Source organism: Marmota monax, unplaced genomic scaffold, assembly GCF_021218885.2.
Source record: "Marmota monax isolate L192 unplaced genomic scaffold, Marmota_monax_Labrador192_F-V1.1 WCK01_AAM20220418_F8-fsc00048, whole genome shotgun sequence".
Lineage (NCBI taxonomy): Eukaryota > Metazoa > Chordata > Mammalia > Rodentia > Sciuridae > Marmota > Marmota monax.
Window position 1 is genome coordinate 3,586,469 of NW_026694895.1, and position 20,531 is coordinate 3,606,999.

The 20,531-nt window shown below is 37.1% G+C and overlaps 1 protein-coding gene and 1 long non-coding RNA gene across 5 annotated transcripts in view; one reads left to right on the forward strand and one right to left on the reverse strand.

Moving 5' to 3' along the window:
- Kcnj3 (potassium inwardly rectifying channel subfamily J member 3) overlaps positions 1 to 13,500 on the reverse strand; it is a 144,663-nt gene extending 131,163 nt beyond the window's left edge. Inside the window, exons 1-3 of one of the 3 annotated variants that reach the window (XM_058573517.1) lie at positions 12,949 to 13,495; positions 11,464 to 12,214; positions 758 to 974 (exon numbers count right to left, since the gene is read on the reverse strand). In XM_058573517.1, coding sequence (XP_058429500.1) covers positions 758 to 974; positions 11,464 to 12,159 — 913 coding nt within the window. In that variant the 5' untranslated portion in view covers positions 12,160 to 12,214; positions 12,949 to 13,495. Of the gene's footprint in view, positions 1 to 757; positions 975 to 11,463 lie in introns of all 3 variants that reach the window. The other 2 variants (XM_046426951.2, XM_046426952.2) reach the window with 2 other exon arrangements.
- On the forward strand, positions 12,288 to 19,727 carry LOC124080881 (uncharacterized). Of its 2 annotated transcripts, XR_006847879.2 has the most exons (4): positions 12,288 to 13,241; positions 13,323 to 13,388; positions 14,332 to 14,448; positions 18,987 to 19,727. It is a non-coding gene; the product is annotated as an uncharacterized LOC124080881 (long non-coding RNA). The 2 variants fall into 2 exon arrangements; XR_006847878.2 differs by having other exon boundaries at positions 14,332 to 19,727.
- Positions 19,728 to 20,531: the final 804 nt, after the last annotated feature.

Below are 20,531 nucleotides of genomic sequence, written 5' to 3' on the forward strand. Positions count from 1 at the left end.
AGGTCCCAAATAATCTACTTCTTTTTATTGTTTCTTTCCCTTGCCAACCTGACTCTCCTCAGAGAGTAGCAAATTTTAAGTATTTGGGGCCTTCCAATGGTATTTGCCTCTTAAGGAATACCGTGCAGCACATAGCTATGCTGAAGCAGAAAAAGAAAAAAAAAATCTCTCTTTTTTTAAACAAAACTAGTCAAGGTTCAGCTGAGGAAATCTATTGACCCACTTTGAAATTAAAATGCTGCTTTCGTGCATACATACATACACACACACACAGAGGGAATTTTCCACTGAGGTTGTACATAATAGATATTGAAGCTCTATCAATGACACCCCAAATCAGCATCCTCAAGGGAAGAATATGCACATTGGGTTCAGGCTATTACTAATTACCTTGAGTTTTTTTAACCTTAAATGTTTAGAAAATATGAAAATCATAAAAAATATGAAAAATCATGATTATAGGAAATCCAAGTTTATAATTAAAACAGAACAACATAATCATTTCTAAGGCATCATCTTTGTTCCTTTTTTTTCAGTGAGTTTTCCTGTATTAATATCAGGCATGTAACCATCAAAACAATAAAGCTGGATTTGCAAAGTAATATCAATTTAGTGTTAACAAAGATATAAGAGACGTGTTATTACTTTCATTATTGTGAACTCGAGTCATTTAGACCAATTTATTACAGGTATTGTACATATAATATAATGCAATTATGGAAAAAAAACTTGATGGCATATCTATGTTTTTACTCACCAGTTGTTTCCACAATGCCTTCTAGGATGACGACAATCTCGAACTGTTCAGTTTGCATGCTTCGCTGGGATAGGTCATAAAAGGGGCTTTTGGCATCGATCACGTGGCAAATTGTGAGGGGGGACACAAGAAAAAGTTGATCTGCCCCTGTACTAAAACCTACATCCAGTTCAAGTTGGTCAAGGGGAAGGAACTCACCCTCAGGTGTCTGTCGAGACTAGACAAGCACACAGAAAAAGAGAAGAAATCACCACTTGTACTGAAATTTTCAAGGCAGCCCAACAGTAATTTACATCATTGCCAACATTCTGCACTATCAATCATCTGCAACAAAATCCAAACAAATCATTATGCAGCTATGTTCTAGCAAATGGGCCGAAATCCCACATAGCTCGTGCGGAACATACATGCATTATTTATAATATACAACTTGCTATAATTACCATTCCCTAACTCGTGAGCTTTGGAGAAATGCCTGGTCCAACAATGGCTGTTAGCACAAACTGTGTAAGTGAGTATACACGTGCTACAGCTTGACACAAAGCACTGTGTGATAACTCATTGCATGCCAGAATATTCTTTCCTCATAAAGCAAATAAATAGGCAATTGTCATGTAGTTACTTAAAGCCAAAAAAGGTTGACCATCATATAAGAAGATATTTATCAAAATATTAAAAAGAAAAATAAAATAATTTATTTTTCTAGGACTTTGGAAAAGTAACAAATGAATATAAACTGGAGTAGAAGTGTAAAAGCATTATATTAAATTATATACATAAAAGGTCACATAATAAAAATAAAAGGCTGATGCTTTTAGCTAATGACTTTCAAAATCCTAATAATAAACTGCATTGTAATTGTTTATTTTTATATTTATGAATTTTAAAGCATAATGAAGAAATTGCATTAAATTGAACTTAATCAAAATACAATTTTAAAAATTTGTACTTGATCAACATAGTTCTGGAAAACTTCCCCCCCACTGACTAATTGAAAATTAGTATGACTTCAAAATTAGTAATCCATGAAAGCAAACCTGTTCATCTTTCTTTTATATTCATTTTAATTTTGTTTTCCATATGTGTTATGTATAGCAATCACATATAAGCAAACATTTAATAAGTTTAACCTACAAATGATGGTGTTAAAATAAGAGATGGGTAGTCAGAAGTTGTACACTGAAAAAAGAAAATTAGGAAGGAGGAGCCCATGCTGCTGGTCAAATGGGACTTCAAAGAATTTGGTATATTTTAACAATCTCTTTGAAAAGCTAATTTAATAAACAAAACTGAAACTGTAAGAATAGCCTTTCCAATGAAATGAGGACTTAAAGACAAAATTCTTACTCTCAGGGTTCAAAGAAATACATTGCCTTTGTATATGGAGTAAATGAGTTTGAAAATGGTAATTGGTTTAGTAATATGTCCTTTGACAAACAGAAGGAAGAGTTTTAAATTGGTGGTAGTTTATTATGCAGCAATTGCTACACAGAACAATTGTTAATTCAATTAACACAAAAATTAGTCAATTAGGGAAGCTACTTTATAGCTACTCAGGAATATTATTTACATAGAAGAAAATCCAATGAAAAAATTGAGACTACTTTTCTGCTCAAATTTTTGGGTAGAATTTTTTTTAAAAAATGAAAGTAGAAGGGAGAAGAAAGACAGAGAGAAGAAATGGGAAGGAAAGGTGGAGAAGAAAAAGGAAGGAAGAAAATGATTACTGACCAAAGAGAAAAGAAAACACACAGAAAAACCTGATGGTATTAAAACAAAAACAGCAGCTCTAGCAACCAATGTTGGAGAAAACTAGGCATTTTCAAGGCTGTATGAAAAATCTCTCTTTGGAGCTTTTTCAAGTCACCTATATTTCTGAACCTACTTCCACGTTAGTAAAATATGAATGAGATCATTTTTCCAACTGCACAGTTGCATAATAAGTATTGATGGCTATAACAAAATAAAATCCAAATGCAAAAAAAAAAATAAATAAAAAGATCATTGATATTGTTCTTTCACCTAGTTAGAAACAGGTGCTGTATAAACACAAGGTGGTATTTTGATATATCTGATTAGTGATCAAAACTGGATCATTTTACTGACTATTCTAAGCTATGCTCTTCCTATATTATGACAATGTTGACAATGGTAATTCATTAAAAACTAAATTTTTCTTTTATTTAATAATAAGTTTATCCAAAGAAGATTTATTTTTTCCTAATCGCCTTATGTGCATACCAATACTAGGATTTGTCTCATTTTTATGTATTTATTTATACCTGTGCCTCATTCTAAAAGGCTTTAGAGTAAGTTCTTAAGTTTTATTCAACATTCAACAAATCATTCAGAAAATCATGAAAAGAAGAAGTGGCCTAGAAACAGGCAGGCTATCATCAGGAAAATACCAATGGTAAGAAATATTTCATTTTTAGCAAAGCAGTTTATTCAGTAATATTATTTATGTACAAGAAAACCCAATAAAATTATATTTTAGAATTAAATATGCATAGATCTGCTTTATTCAAGCTCAATATACCTTCTGACTTTAAATACTTGTTCTATATGCTCCAAATGATTACATATTATCCCTCACTTGCTGTGAAAATTTGTATCTTATCCAGGTCTTCCCACTATGTGACATATGGAAAAAGTACTAATAACTGTATATCTCTCTGTGTGTGTGTATATATATATGTGTGTGTGTGTATGTATATATATATATATATATGTGTGTATATGTGTGTATATATATATATATGTTTATATATATATAAACATACATACATATATGTTTTTTATGTGATTTTATATATATCTTCATCCAAGGATTGAACCATGGGGCACTTAAACCACTGAGCTACCTCCCCAGCACTTTTTATATTTTATTTTGAGATGGTCTCCACAAGTTGCTCGGGACCTCACTAAATTGCTAAGGCTGGCTTTGAACTCACAATTCTCCTGCCTCAGCCTCCCGAGCCACTGGGATTACAGGCATGCTTTCCATGATTCTGTATTTTTCAAATAATGATAGTCTCTACATATACATTAAAAATTGTTTTCCACTGGATTCTATATAATTTAACCTTTCTTTAAGTGACTGAGACTCGCCCCACCTATCCACAATTTTATGATCCAGGTGTTCTTCCTTTATGTTAGACCACCAACATGTGTGAATTTAAATATGCTTTTCTCCCTCTTTGTTGTTGTTGTTGTTGTTTGACTCTAATAGACTATCAAGACTATTACTAATTGGAATTAGAAAGAAGTCTTTGGCTCAGGTCAAAAGCCAAGGGTATGGTTATAGTGTGGCAGCTGCTTAAAGAGCTGCTACTGTTGTTCTGAGCTCTCAAGTATAATCAAATTATGTTATCACTGCTTTCAAATCTCTCAAATTTCTTAAGTGAAGTGAGAGGTATTTTGTTTAAGGAACTATGATATGCATATGTATATGAAAGGGAAAGAAAGGAAAAGTTTGAATTATGTCTGTGCCTTTATAATATCAATCTTCAATCTATTACATGAATGTATAATAGAATAGTAACACTAATACTCCATTACTTTTATATTACCTTATATAGTATCCACTATTGTATTTTGGAGACATTTTATAAAAGGTAGACTATGTTTAGATTTAAAAAAAAAAACTTAAATTTTCTTCATTATATCATAAGACTTATGACATAAAAAATAAGCCTGCCATTAAAAAGGTTATTTGTTAGTGGGTATAATTATCTTCTTTAGTTCTATTAATTTCCTAATTCTAAAAGGAACACAGAACCATAATAATTTCTTACCTAGAAAATGTATAAATGGATATGATATAGAACAACAAGAATTCAAACTGTTTTCAAAATCAAACAATTGCTAAAAGTTCAGATAGATGTAATTTATTAACATTTCTAAAAATCTGTTTACAAAGGTTGACTTCTATTTTATGAAATAATCATTAGAATCATAAAAACTGTGGAATGAATAAGAAAGTAAGAAAAAATGAGAGAAAAGACAATGAATAGGACATTAATATTTCTTAAAATTTAGAACATAATTTGAATAGCTATGATCTGACAATGACTTCCATAAAACTTTTATTTCCCATTTTCTGAAATCATAGAAAAGAAATAAAGATGGTTTCAACATTTTAAAGCTGTGCTGGCTGGCTGAATTATAGCAAATACTTGGCATTCTAAGAAAAATTGGGGTATCTCAGGCTGAAAATTTGTTAAAATTTACTACCCCAAAATATGAACACCTTTGATTTTTGAAATGAATTGGCACATTTAGGTTGTGGCAATAATTTCTAAGTTATTCTTCATAATAATAACATACTTCTTAATATTTAAATTATACACATTTCCATTATATGCAAATGGGATCTACATAGAAGGCTTATGCCCCCACTTTATAGTCTTATGTACAAATTTCAAAGAAGCAATTAATTTCAAATTATTTTGAATTCTGTTGGAATCCAAAAGGAACTGTAAGGTCATCAACTACAATTCTCACTGGAGGTGACAAAAGAATCAAAAGTCACTTGTTCCTGGAAGGGACCACCATGTTCTAGTACTTTCAGAGAAATAGCTTTCATATGACAGAGGAAAGACTGTTGAAGGTTTATGCAAACACATGCACGCGCACGCACACACGCGTGCGCGCACACACACACACACACACACACCCCACTTACTGTCCTTGGGTACACATTTAGCACTGTCCTGGCAAAAGAAGACCCACATTTGGCCATCCTCCTTCTGGGGAACAGGCAACTAAATGACTACATTCACCCTCCAGGGCCACCCTTCACCAACACATTCCAAATCTTTGCTGGCTTTCTCCCATCTCTGAGCTGTAAGAGTGTTCTTTACCATCTTGGGGTGAGGGTTAGTGGATTTTGAATAAAGCATTTGCTCACTACCACCTGACTTTTCAGATTTACCCTTATCATATTCCAAGGTTTGATCCATGCCTTACCAACCTACTACAAGTTTCCACTGTGACAGGACCTACAGGGCCAGTTGTCAACAAAGGAAGGAAAGGAGGCAAAGATGGAGAAAGCAGGCCATCCTTGTCTATAACCTTCCTTCATTTTTGTCTGGAATTTCATTTATCCTCTTTAAATATGTAATATACGTGTGTGCTTTTGTATGGTGAGTAGATGGTAAGTCGAGAAAAGAATTACATGGAGTGAGATCAGAACAATATCTGGAAGCAAACATTAGGAACTAATTCCAAAACACATTCCAAGGTCAAGAAGATAGTGTTTCCTTAACTAAATGTACTTATGACAATGGCTTTGACAACCATATCAAAAGTTAAGTCAGGTAGAGAAAAGTATAGACCTAGAATTCTACCTAGATTGTCTACTATAAAATTGTATAATTATTTGGACTCTTTAAGCTTGAAATTTCATGAACGTTCAGGTGGAAGGACTGTGCCCAAGATCAAGTCTAAAATAAAGGTTTTAAATGCTTAGCTAATTAACCCATAAGAGTTCATTTTCATGAAAAGAATGTATATATAGAACAAAATGTAATTTACTTTCTAATAGATTATGGGGAGGCATTTATACCATTCAATTGAAAGAGCAGCTTTATAATTCCTTGAGGGCTTTTTGTGGAATTTATAATAACTACAGGCAGAATTTGTAACCCTACTTGTACATTCCCTGCCTACTTACCGAACACCCTCCAATCCATCAAAGGCCTTTTCTTACTTCTCTTTATCATTTGTTCTTACCTACTGCTGTTTATTTGTGGGTCATTAAGTCCTTATTTCTGTTCATACTTTATACTCTGAGTACCACCCTGTACATTTTAGGAACCATATTATAAATAAATAAAAGAAGCAGAACAAAATATATTACTACTATTGGAAAAGGGATAATAATTATAGATTTTAGAAAGAACCCAAGATCTATACTTATTAGAGAATTATTGTACTTATGTCAGAGAAAGCAAGCTAGGCTAAATAGTAACTGTGCTATTTTTTTAAAGACAGAATGAATCCATTAAAAATTAGCCAACAAAATGGAGATCTTACCCCTGAGAAATCTGAAGTACTCAGTCTTAGACCTCTTGAGTATTTTTGCTAACACCTTAGACCATGTTCAGAAGAACGGTATATTATATATGTGTATTATATATGAGAATTTAATTTTTTAAAGGAAATAATTGTCTCAAGATTAATAATAAATTTAAGTTAAAAATTAAGGTCAATTTGTGAAAAGTCAGTTACAAGGGTCACATAGAGTCAAAAACATAATCACATTAAAGTTTAAGATATGGAGTGAAGATAAGTCAATAAATACAAGAGTAATATCCAAAAATCTTTTGGTTTAGAAATAATTATGTTTAAAAGGTTAATAAAATGGCTGGGGTTGTAGCTCAGTGGTGGAGCACTTGCCTGGCACGTGTAAGGCACTTGGTTCCATCCTCAGCACCACATAAAAATAAAGGTATTGTGTCCATCTATAACTAAAAATTTTAAAAAAGGTTAATAAAATATTAAGATAGGACAGGTCTGAGTAAGTAGCTCAGTGGTAGAGCACTTGCTGAGCAAATGCAAGGTACTGAGTTAGATCCCTATAGTGAAAAAAAAAAGTCAGGATATATGAAGATGATAATAAAGTACTTAATGGTTTTGCAGAAAACATGTTTTATTGCATCTGCACTTGATCACATTCATATGGGAAAAACAACAAAGCATCTAACCATGAATATCCATATAAATGGATACCAGAAAAAATATGTATAAAAATAATGCACATGATGTTAGAAGAGGAAAGGAATGCACTCTATTACCTTTCAATAAATGAAATTTAAAATGTGCACAGCTGACCTCCTAAGAAAGAAAGATGACTATTGGCAATGAATGTAAATATGAAGGAATATGATTATGCTTCCATGAGAAAAACTCATTATTGTCTGTTTGAAAATACAGATGCAACCACAGTTGACTGTATGTTTGCATTATTTTAAAAAGTTTTGGGCAAATACAAGCACATATGAGACACATACATATATGCAGATATATGAGAGCCTTTGGATAATAAATTTGTACATTATTCAGCAGTGCATTAAAGATTACTTAATTCTTCTTACAACAAGTTGTGTATCCATGGCAGTCAACTTTTAATGTTATATGAATAAAAAGGAATATGTGAGATTTCTAAATCTTTTAAACCCAATACAAAATTACAGGCTATAGCATTTGAGTAATAAAGACCTCAACTCCTTAACCTACACATCCTAATTTTCTACATGAATACATTGAATTAGCATAGCCACAATTCTAATTAATACCTATTCTCTATGTTAACACAACTAAAATAAATTAATAATTAAGTTAAATATCAATATGGCCATGAGAGGAGGAAAAAATTAAAATATTTACCTTAAAACAGCTTTCTATAACTATTTATACATAAATTATAGATTTTAAATAATAAATTCAAAGCTATATCCTGTTATTTTTTTTTAATCTACTTTATTTTTGAGTAAAAGAGGACTGGCCTCTCCAGGCATAGAGTTGGAAGATCTATATTTGATTACTGAAAGAAATTTCAATATTTTCAAGCTGGAAAGTCAGGAATAGAATTAATATAAAATTTACTTTGATATAAGCTAAAATCCCAATTTAAAATGAAGTAGAGAAGTTAGGGGAAAATTTCCATCAAAATTAGGGAATCCAAAATAATTATGTATGAAAAATTAGCAAGTATTAGAAAGTCATATCCATGTTTCAAGTGTCTTCTTAAGAATCCAACAGTGCTTTATAACTATTGAGCAAGACTCTACTATTTATACTAATAAAGAAGCTTTTATTCAGCAAATAAGAAAAACGTGACATTAAAATGTGATATTAGGTCATAGGAAGAATATTTGTGTGCTATAATTATTATCATTAAATGTATTTGTTCAAATAAATTTTTTTTTAAATGTATTTTTTTTCCTTGAAAGAACATATATTCTGTGTTAAAGACACATAAACTTTATACACTTAAAATTTTGTGGGGTTTAAAACAGGAGACTGACTATACATAATATTATTTAGTAAGAAGAGTGTATAAAACTGATAGCAAAATATTACAACTTAAAGATTTGGTATAGGTTTTCTCTTATTACATAGCTGACTGTTTTAGGTCACTTCAACTTAGTCCCTAATAGAAAATGAAAGCAATTTATTAAAGCCAAATCTCCACTCCAATTTTGCTGAATGTTATAAGTTCCCTAATTTAAAACATGAAGTCTGAAGAATTTATAAGATCTAAAAGAATTCATTTTAATTACCATGGCTACTGGAAAAAACAACTTCAAACAAGCTACACCAACTGGCTGGTATGAAGAACTGCCATTGATCAACTCCTTTTCTTCATAAAAACTACAGAATTTCACTATAATTTTGTTTAAATATAAATTTAATATCACATGTCAATCATCTCACTTCCAACACTGACATCTTTCTAACAAATCAACAGTAAAGGATTTCATAGGAGTATTTTCCTATTATTTTAATTAGATGTTGTTTTTATCACCTTGTGTTAATATAGCACCTTGCTCCAAATTTGTCAACACTATACATCTTTTATTTTTAATCAAGACTCTGCTTACAGTATATGTGATTCATGACCTTATGCAGAACAATCGTTATCAGTGACCTACCACTGTAGAGACTGGGGGCTTCAGACTTATTTTACCTTTGTGTGTGTAGGGGGGTGTAACTAATATGTAGATGAATTCTATCTTCCTTCGTTAAAATAAAATTTTATAACAGCTAAAACATGTTGCCTTGAAAAGATATCTATTTTAATAAATAATCTTATATATTTGAAAAACTATACAATAACAATAAATAACCTATTTAGTCTAGTTTTCAATTTCCACTGAACAATGAGGTAAATTACACTTCAATAAGAATCTCAAAGTGATGCATAAACATGGATTTCTTGATAGAGACTTCGGCGCTATTCTAAAAATTAAAGTGTTTCTATCTGCTCAGTAGGCCTAACCTAAAAAAGAAAAAAAAAAAGAGGAGAGAGATGCATATCTTGTTCTAGGCATAGAAATAAGCACATACAATAATTATCACAAAAATAAATGTATCTGCAACACAACTGCCTGATTTGAAACACCAAGCCACGTAATTCAAACACTGGTCAGTAAAACAATATGCAAAGTTAAATTTAAAAGTTATATACAGTTCATTAGGGTTAGTTATAAAAATGAAATCTACTAAAAATAGTTATTAATAGTTATTTTAATGAAAATGTAAATCAGAGCCAGGCTGATAATTTCACACTCTGAGATACAAAATATAGTATATTTACTGTATATAGCATTGTAAATACACACATGTGAAGTGACAGGTCAAGAGTATTTCTTTAATTCAAACACTTTACTGAGCAACTTGGTCAAGCATAATTAGAATAAGATCTTATAGGTGAATAATGAAAATAACATAAGAGCAAAACTTTCATAAAGTACATTGGATCAATTTAACCACAACATAAGTTGAGGCTTATGTAAAACAATATATACTCATACAGTAAAAAAAATAAATAAAATTTCAAAAACAAAGACCTCATTAAATAATTATCAAACTGCTATTTTATTAATACCAAATTATGAATCTGGCTATGGTTCTTTATGTAATCATAAATAAATCTTTTTCAATTTCTGAACTATTTATTTGAGGTCATCATTTTCAATTTATGAACATTAGAAAACTACTTGGGCAAATCCCTCAAAAAATTATATGAATTGTAAATGACACCTAGAAAGAGAGCTGGGCTTTAATCCCTCTTTCCCTGTAGCAGCAGTGTGATAAGTGACTAGGGAGGACTGCTGTTCGTGGTGGTGCCCCCTAACGAGTACAAGAACCTTGCTTTAATAACCACTCTATGTGCAATTTGTTTTAGCATTTACACTACTGATGGTAGGAAGCAATCTTCTTTAATGGATGCTGAAAAGCTTCAGGTGAAATCTATAATTGACAAAGGCTTCATAGAAACAGGCAATTAAGAATAAAATTAACAAGAGGCTTTACAGGAAAAGCACTCAGATTTCCATATGATACTTCTTTAAGAAAATATTTAATAAAAGTTAAAATTTAAAAGAACCAGGTGTGGTGTTTCTTCCACTTTATTAACTGCTTCCTGGATATGTGTGTTTAAAAGTTGAACACAGGAAGAGTTAAACTTATTGGGTCCAGAGGAATAATCCGACTGCTAACATTATTGGGGGGGGAGGGGGGTGTGGAGTTAAGGCAAGTTCAGCACCTATTTCTTCTAAATAAAACCTGTTCGGTTTCATTTTAGTACCTCAAGTTTAATGGAGTTATATGTTGATAACAAATCAAAAGCATTCAGAATGGCAGAGCATCGGAGTAGGAGAAGAAGAAGGTACTGATTTCCCTCAAGGTTCCAGGAGCTCACACCACTCCTTAAGTGTTACTAGTTCAGAAAGTGATGCAAGCACACCCAAAATGATGGATATAAATAAGAGCAAAAGAGTGAGTAGGAAAAGAAAAAAAAAAAATGACAACTGTGCTCTTCACCCAATTCCCTCCTCTCTCCCGTCCCCACCCCCACCCCCAAGAAGTTTACCAGAGGTGACAAGTTTAATAGGGGAAGGTGTTTCTCAGGTGAGTTAATCTCTCTGCTAGTGGGATGGCGGTCGCTTGGTGGGGAAGGGGAGGGGAGAACTTACTTTGAGCAGCTTACAGCGGATCTGCGCGGAGACCATGTGGCTGTTGCGCAGGTTGCCCACCCGGAACATGAGCGTGAGTTTTCCGTCCCTCATGGAGATCACCGCGTGTTCACTAAACATGAGGGTCTCGGCGCGCTTCTTGGGTTGGGACATCTTGATGAACATGCATCCGATGAGGAAGGCATCCACGATGGAACCCAGGATGGATTGAAAGAGGAAGAGGATGATGCCCTCGGGGCACTTGTCGGTGATGTATCGGTAGCCATAGCCGATGGTGGCTTCGGTCTCAATGAAGAAGAGGAAGGCAGAGGGGAAGTTGTAGACATTGGCCACGCAAGGCGTATAGTTGCCAACGTGGGCTTTGTTCAGGTCGCCCCGAGTGTAAGCGATTACCCACCACATGGACGCCATGAAGAGCCAGGCCACGGTGTAGGTGAGGATGAAGATGAAGAGGTTCCAGCGCCACTTGAGGTCCACCAGCGTGGTGAAGAGGTCCGAGAGGTAGCGGCTTGTTTCGCTGCCCAGGTTGCCGTGCTGCACATTGCACCGGCCGTTCTTGTCCACGAACCGCTGTCGCTTCTTCTTGGGCACAAGCTGCTGCTGCGGGCCCGGCCCGTGGGGCTGCAAGCCTGAGCCGCTGGACGAGGTGGTCACTACCTGGTAATCGTCCCCAAATTTCCTTCGGATTGCAGACATAATATGGAGGGGCGAGCCAGATTCAAAAGCGAAGCGAAGGCGCAGGAGCCAAGCGCTGCAAACCAGCACCAATAAAAAGGTGGGGGTGGGGGAAGGGGCAAAAGCGGGCGCTCGTTGTGTGGGGGGCACACCCTGTAGGTAGCTGCGGTCTCTGGCCCCTGCAGAATCCTCTTCCTCCCCTGGGACGGAGGCTTTATTTCCAAGCTGAGTATTAAAACAAAAAGTGTTCTCCCGCACTCAAGGCAGGAGGGATGCAAGGACCAGAAACCCAAGTGCAATTTTGCCTCCAAGCTTTTCCAGGATCCTCTTTTCTTCCCCCACCAGCGGCATCCCGGGCCACCTCTTACCTTTCCACTGTCCTCCTGACTATCCTGCAGCGCCTCCAAACTGACTGCTTAAAATTAAGGACTTGATAGGCAAGTCCCACCCCACCTGCCAACTCCCCAGGCTGCCAAAGCTGCGTTACCTGCTTGGACCAGACCCTCCCCCCTCCCCGCTGCTACCTGATCTCTTGCCCGCCGGGACTGCTTTCGGCTGCCCCTGGCGCTCCCGCCTCCTATCTTTTAGCCAAAATCCCGCCCAAAGACATTTCTGCTGGGCAGTGGTGCAACGCCCCCTACCCACGCCCTCGTGGCTCAGAATCCCCCGCTCTGGACTCCAGAGACCTGCTCGCCTGACGTGAGCGGGCGGCTGAGTTTCCACAGGCGCCACCAGGGCCCTCGGGTGGACCCTCAAAGGCCCCCTAGCCACCCACGCTCTTAGGCGAGTGCTGAAAGCCGGGGCACTCACCCAGCGGGAGAGGGCAGGAGTCCGCACTGCAAGAGGCAGCAGCAGCCTGGCCTCGCACCCGGTGTTCGGGGCTGTTTTCCTCCTTCCCACTTTTCCTGATGTACCCTGAAGAGCTTCAATGCCGGTCCCTTAAGCTCCGCACTTCCCTGAGGGCACCACACTGTCCTCGCCAGAAGATCTTAGCGCGTTGACCCCAGGCAGGCTCAGGAGCGAGACTCTGGGTTCCTTGGCGCGGTGCCCTCCTTCCAGTCGACAGCCGTGCTGCTGGACAAGGTTGGAGCCTTGGGCTGCAGGTCAGACTTTCAGGTTGAACACTAGCGCCTCTCCAGCTTTTCCTCTGCCTCACTGTTGAACCTTTGCCTTTCCCTTCCTAGGTACCCTACTCCCTGTCCACGCCGGGGTGCAGGATGAGAGGCGCAAGCTGGGGCGGCGGGAATGAGGTGTGTGTGCTGGTGCGTGTGATCAGCTGCAGAGCCGAGTTAGCCCCGCCTGTCCCTGCCTTCCCCCGCTGCTCCACCAGCCTGAATTGCACCTCCGCGCCTCAGTTGAGCCTGCAGTGTCTGGCAGCTCAGGAAAAGCGAGCCCCTCCAATGAGAAGCGGCTCTAAATCTGCTCCCAAACGCCAGCCAACTCTCCTTCATCCCCCCCCACCCCGCCCCTGCGCGCATCAGTCAGAAAGCCCCCAACAAGCAGCAAATGCTGCTCTCTGAAAGAAAAGTACAATATGTATCTATAACTAGGGCTCTTATTTAAACGGATTCTGGGTTTGGGGATGCATCATAAACAGAGATCCCAACTGGCTCTGAGATAAAGTTGCAAAAAGCAGAGAGCCCTTAGGATGGGAACAGGAAGGAAAGGAGACACTAATAGGAATGTTTCTAGTCTTTTCCGAAATACGGTTAATGTGTGGCTGTAACTGAGGGAAGAAAGCTGGATTTTAATGGCCCTAGCCTGGCAGTTAACTTAATGGAGGGGCAAAGTGCAGAAATAGTTAATATAGTGCCCATGAGTAAATGTCGGTATGTTTATCATATTTCATGTTTGTGTTTAAAATGTCATGGTATCTAATGGCATATTTCATTCAGTCCAGATACATAAAAGTGATTTGTTGGAAAGTCATCAAATCATGTTGTTTGGAAAGCAAAGGGTCTTTGCTTTCAGGGTCTTTGGCAAGAGAAAATAAACACATAATCTTTCTATCTATAAAGTTCTCCTCTGTATCTCCCTAACCCTGGCCCTTAGTGCAGGCAAGTGCATGTCACTTCCTCCTCCATAAGTAGAGGACTCACATTGTCATTTGGCTAAAATATCTATCTCCAGTTACAGACACTTCTCCTGCAGACTCTCTGATAAGAGGTCAGTAACTCTCTGTTATTCTTTTAGGATTACATAAGAAAGGAAAGTGACACCGTGGGAAGTGAAAACTGCTCTGGTCCTGGAATCATAAGACCTGATTTGGATCCTGGTTGTGTCATGTACAAGCTGTGTGACCTTGAGCAAGTAGCTGAACAATTTTAAGCTCCATTTTTCTCCTCTAAAAAAATGATAGTTTTACATTTTCCCAGTATTGATAGAAAAAAAATAGAATGAATGTGGTTTTATTATTTCAGCTGTGACTGATGTTATATACCTGCCTGCTAAGTTTCAACAAAGCCAAGAAGAGATTGTGAATGAGTTTTGGGAGTTGACACTATGCTGTGAACTAACATATATTCCCATCTACTCTCTGACTACAACCTCACCCTAGCTCACTTTGCCCTTTACAGGTTGTCTTCTTTCAATTCCTGAAACACATCAAGGCATACTAACCCAACCCTAGGCATCTGCCCTGTTTTCTCCTCCTCCAATGTCTTTGTCCTACTACTCCATGTTGCTATTTCTTTAAGTCATTCAGCACTAAACCCAAGTGCATCTTCCTTGGGGTATCCTCCCCTAGTGTCCGAGGTACTGCTTACCACATCAACTGGGTTCATTTTCATTTTTTTTTTTTTTTACTTTTTTCTAGTTGCTGTTTTCTTCATTTGTTTGATGTCTCTCTCTCCCATCATTACCAAGTATAGAATGTAGGCTCTATGAGAGCAAGGACCCTGTCTTATTCTCTGGTATGTCCCCAATACCTAGAACAGTACTCGTCACATACTAGGTCCACAGTGTTTGTTGGATGAGTGACATGTGACAATCTATGTCACTAGAAGCCCAACATGCATTGCAGTTCTCTCCCTAGTAAATCAGAATGAAACCAGGTTACTTACATGGCTTAACATAAAAGAAATGTATACCCAAAAGAAAAGGTTAATACTTCCTATGCTCATTAGCTTCAGATTTGATATTCAATCATGTCCCAAGTCCTTTTGGTTTTGATCTAATATCTCTCAGATGATTCTCTCTCTCTCTTTAAAACATTACCAGTAACCTTTTATGCCCAAACTCAAATTATTCTCCTGACTTCATTGTCTTTCTTTCCTTCAGACTATCCTAGATAGTATTATTAAATTTATTGCCTTAAAATAATAAAGTAGCATTGAAACAAATACCAAAGTATTCTCAAGTTACTTCCATTTTCAAGATTTAAAATATTCCCTTTAAAAAAAACTGTTCCATGAAAAATATTTGTCATTTTATAACAACCAAATTTATAGACAAATAATTTTATATGTTAAAAGACATGCCTGATCCTTTCATTTTACAAATGAGCAAATTGAGGCTCTGCCATCCCTTGTCAACAGAGTTAGAAAGGAGTGGAAGATTTCTGACCCATAGCTAGGATCCCCCTCCTCTATAGGGCATGTCTCATTTATGTCCTAGCCTTGTCTTCCAGATTATTTCCTACCTTCCCTTTAATGTGTGCTCTACTCTAGCCAATTTTAATGATTAGCAATTCCCAAAATATGTCCCATATTAATTTCATTTGTTCACCTTATTTCTCATCCATTAGATGAACACCCAAATTCCCAGCACTAAAAATAAAAATTAATATATAGTCTGTATTTATATCTATCCCTGAGAAGTCCAAATTACAGTGACTAGTGTGCAAGAAAATAAAAGAATTTCATCATATTTTATTTCAATTTCTACTTCTTATCCTCCCACTAACAGCATTCTACCATTTCTCTAAACTCCCATTTTCCCAGATTTGTAATACAGCATTTTTCACATTCTGGTTGATATTTCAGCTTAGAATTCCCCAGTACTGTCCCTGTGGAAGGGAAAGCACCCTGAGCATTCCCCTGATAATGTTTTGACACCTTCATCTACTCCGGTGATCCATCTCAGTCTTGCATATGGTAAATATTTAATAGAGTTTCAAGGAGGACTAACATTTATTAAGAACCTACTTGATGTGCCAGGCAACATGCTTGGAACTTTAAGGTTAGTATGTGTATTACACAGCTAAAAATACAGTGGAGCAGGATTTCCAAAACACATCTGCTCATATCCAAGGTCTCTATTCTTTTAGACACACAGGACTGCCAGATAAGTTATATATTTTTCAAGATGCCATCATATCCCACTTTAAATGTGATTGAGGCTTTGACCTCTTTGTGACATTAAGTCCAACTCCTTGAAATTATTTACAGATGAATCGAATTCATCTTTCCCTGTGAGGACAGCTGCTTCCAGGATGAGGTTCTGGAGGGCAGCCAGCCCCATGTGCCCAGGCTAGGCGGTATGTGTAGGGTGTGCATGGCAGAAGGCCGCCTAATCAGTGCTCTCTGTTGAGCCAAGGTAAAGCACATCTCATCCTGGAAGCCTAGGTCAAAGCCGAATGGGTCAAAGCAGGGAGAGGCACACGATTTCAGGCCAGGACACTAAACCAGAAAAATATAACTGCAGAATACACAGTCATTTGGAGTCTAACATTTAAAGAGAGGGTGGTAGATTGTAAACAAACTAACAGAGTTCATGGGGGCGGGGAGACCAAAGCTATATTTAATAACAAACTACTCACATAAGAGCAAGCTACATTTTTATTCTACCTAGAAAATACTCTGGCAATGTCTTCTTTACTTTGTCCAGAATTACTAATATCATGAATAACTAACTTCAAAAATGAAGGATAAGATTTTGTATTTTCTACTAAAAAGGCATGACTTTGTACATGCACTCATCTTATTATGTAACTGAACAGTGTGGGGAAAAGAGTATTTTGAATCAAAAAGTAAAAACCTGCCCCTGAGAAGTCCAAATTCTAAAAATGACTTAATCACCCAACTGTGACAAAAGCAAGGCTTTGAACATCTCAATATACCTGGAGTCTGTATTCTCGTCATTCACTTACTGCCACAGTGACACATCATGTGACAGTCTTCATGGTCAGAAACATTAATTACTCTCAGAGGAAAATATTTTTATATTCTATTTAGGAGGTTTACTCCTAATCCTACCATTTTCCCCAAAGTATAATGCAGGGACGGACCTACCTGAAAATCTTTCATGCTTCAAAAGGTGACATGCTACCACGGCCACCATAAGTTTTTCTATATCTGGGAAGAGGTCACTCTTTGAAATTCTATATGCAATTTTAGGAAATAGAATGGTGTTCCTCTTTTTTTTAACCCTCCTAAAAAAGAATACTGAAGTTATTTTCTCTCTTGCCAAAAAAAGAAGAAAAAAAAATGAAAAGGAGGAATCAGTTTGAGATTTGATTGCACAGACTTGAGAACAGAGGCATTGCCATACCATGCCAGATGACTCATGAAACCTTTAATCTTGGCTCCAAACTCTGGCCTCTGCCTGAGGATTCAGAGAAAGGCAATAAGCCACTGTCACTTGGAGGCCATTTAGTTAGCAAGGTTTTCCCAACTTAAACTCTCTCTTTACTGCAAACCTGTACCTTAGAGTACTCTGGTATTTGAAAGAATGAGGACTTTTTAAAGAGTCTCCTGGAACTCAACATCCTTTAAGAGAAAATAATTGTTTAATCAGACCTAGAGGTTTGTTGGCAGGGCATTAAGAACAACAACAACAAAAAGTATCCAGTTCTTACCCAAGTCATGCAGTTGTACTCCTGAGGAATTAATTGTCCTTTAATAACCCCAGTGAAGACCCAGATGTCAAAACATGTACAAGAATGTTGCTTACTTAATACAATAGTCAATGTATATATACACTGGCCACTGTGTCAGTAGTTGTACAGGTCAGAAAAGAAGAAGACATCATGCCAACAACATGTATTAGCAATAATATTTAATACACAGTGGTGAATACTTACAGGAAGAGGACTGTTTTATTAGCAGTCAGAAGAATGAGTCCCTTTAGGGAACACTGCTCTAGCTTGTGGGAGTTTTCCAAACGTATCAAATTGGAATCGCTTACATTTTGTTCAGCACACAACTACCTCTGTTCAAGCTACTTTATTTCAGAACTGGGACAATAAATTTTTGATAACAAGATTTCTAAAAAGAGAAGATTTCTACACAATTAGAATAAAATTAAAAAAATAATTTGAATCCATATCTAATATTTATAAAATAGTAATGCAACTTTTATATTTTTAAAAAAATATCTTAGGTAATTAAGAAAGATTGTGTGAGTGCAGCTTGTCTGGAAAGAAGATATTAAGAAGAAGCTGGGGCGAGAGATTTCTTGGAAGGCAAAGCCTAGGACTAGTAAAAGGAAAGGAAAAGGATGAGGCAGAGAGATGCTTCAACTGGGATACAGCTGTCACACTTGTGCTATGGTTTGGATATAGTTTGAGGGTCTTTCCAAAGGGTACATGTATGTTGAAATTTAATAGCTATTGTATTCAGAGGGTGGAAACTTAACTTGATTATGGCATTTACTTTGGGAAGTGATGGGATTAGAAAAGATTATTAAGATGGGGACCTCATTGAACACTAGAGGTTCCTAAGAAGGCACAGAGACCAGAGGACCAGAGGATATAAGTACACGTGTGATCCTTGTCTTGTGATCTCTCTTTGTCATGTGATATCCTGGGCCTTTTCAGAACTCTTTTCAGCAAGACCACTATCACAAGATGCAGGCCCTTGAACCTCCAGACCTATGAGTTAACAAACCTCTTTTCTTTATTATCTTAGCCTCAAGTATGAAGTTGCAGAAACAAAGAATGGACTAGTATTCCCATATAAGAGACTCAAACTCAATGGGGAGCTTCGGAGCAGAAGTCACCAACTTTAGGCAGAGATGGCCTGGTCCTAATGGCTCCCTGAGCTGTCACTGACTGAGGGCTGCTTTTGGAAGAGCATGTATACTGCAGCAGATCTAAAAAAAAGTTCTGCAGTTAGAGATGGTCAGCTAACTACACTGAAGGATGCATTCTTCTGGAAGGGATATATTGCTATACCTCCATGGCTGTGAGACAATAGAGAAATAGAATTTATCAGTGTTGTTATAGAAGTCCTTCACAAATACCCAGAAATGCTTCTAAAATCTAACAAACTGATTATGGATGTACACACGTATCTTCTCTTTTCTCCTTGTACAGTCATTCACATGAATCCTGTTAGCAGGGGGTAGTGTGGGAAGTGTCATGGTCCGTAATCATGTTGGTCTTAGCTTTGATTGTAGCCAGGAAGAAGGTAAGAATAGACCCATTTAAGTTCCTTTATCATCTCCTGTTAGGGTCTGTAAACAAGTCAAGATGGTGCCTGGCATTTTGCCAGAGGGAGTGGTTTGTGAAGTAACGCCAGTGAGCCATTAAGTGTGGAGATTCCTTATTGGTTGACTGCTGTATCTAGTTTATGTTAATTAAGATAAGCTGTGTGTAATGTATATATACCCCTCCAGTCCTACAATAAACGGCTCCCACTCTTGCTGTATCAATGTACACAAGTTGCTCGTCACCCCCCGGGTTATTTTGCTGCAGCCGGACTGCGGCAATCTCCAATACTGTGACTGCAATGTTGAAGATTTTATGAAGGAGAAGGAGAGATGGAGTAATGGAACTGTGGGACAGTGGGGCAGGGAGGGAATAAAGAAATTGGCAAAGTAGGAAAGACCCTGGGTGACAAAGGGATGAGGAATAGGAAGTCAAGCATTTCATGGTAAGTAACCCAGGTTAAAAAAGAAGGGAAAATCATGAACAGAATGTCCTGAAACTGAATTGCTATGTTGATAGTTTCTAGCTAGCTGTACATTAGAAACACCTTTGTACTCCACTCCACATCAGTTATATCAGACTCTCTGGGGGTAAGGCTCGGGCATCAATGTTTTTCAAAAGCTCCTGTGTAGATTCTGACAGCACAGCGGGACTGAGAAACCCTGATCCATGGGAACTGCACTTCTTTCAGTGGAGGAGCTTCCCAGGAAATGTCACAGGCAGAGGTACCATCAATCTGTGTTCCCACTCCTCCCTACCCTTATCCTTTGGTACCAAAGAGAGGTAGTTTGAATTAGTAAACCCTAGTTCCAGGCTCTCTCACACATTACCTGAGTCCAACACATGTGGATGTGGATTTTGGGTAATGAGAAGATCTTTCCTCATTGAAACAGCAACCAAGCAAAGCAGGACACGCTTCACACTGACTACAATTTGAACCATTTTTACCATCTACAGTCATAAATAATGAACATGAATGGGGGGTGTTTGGGGTCAATGAGTTGTAAAACCTATAAGTGGTTTA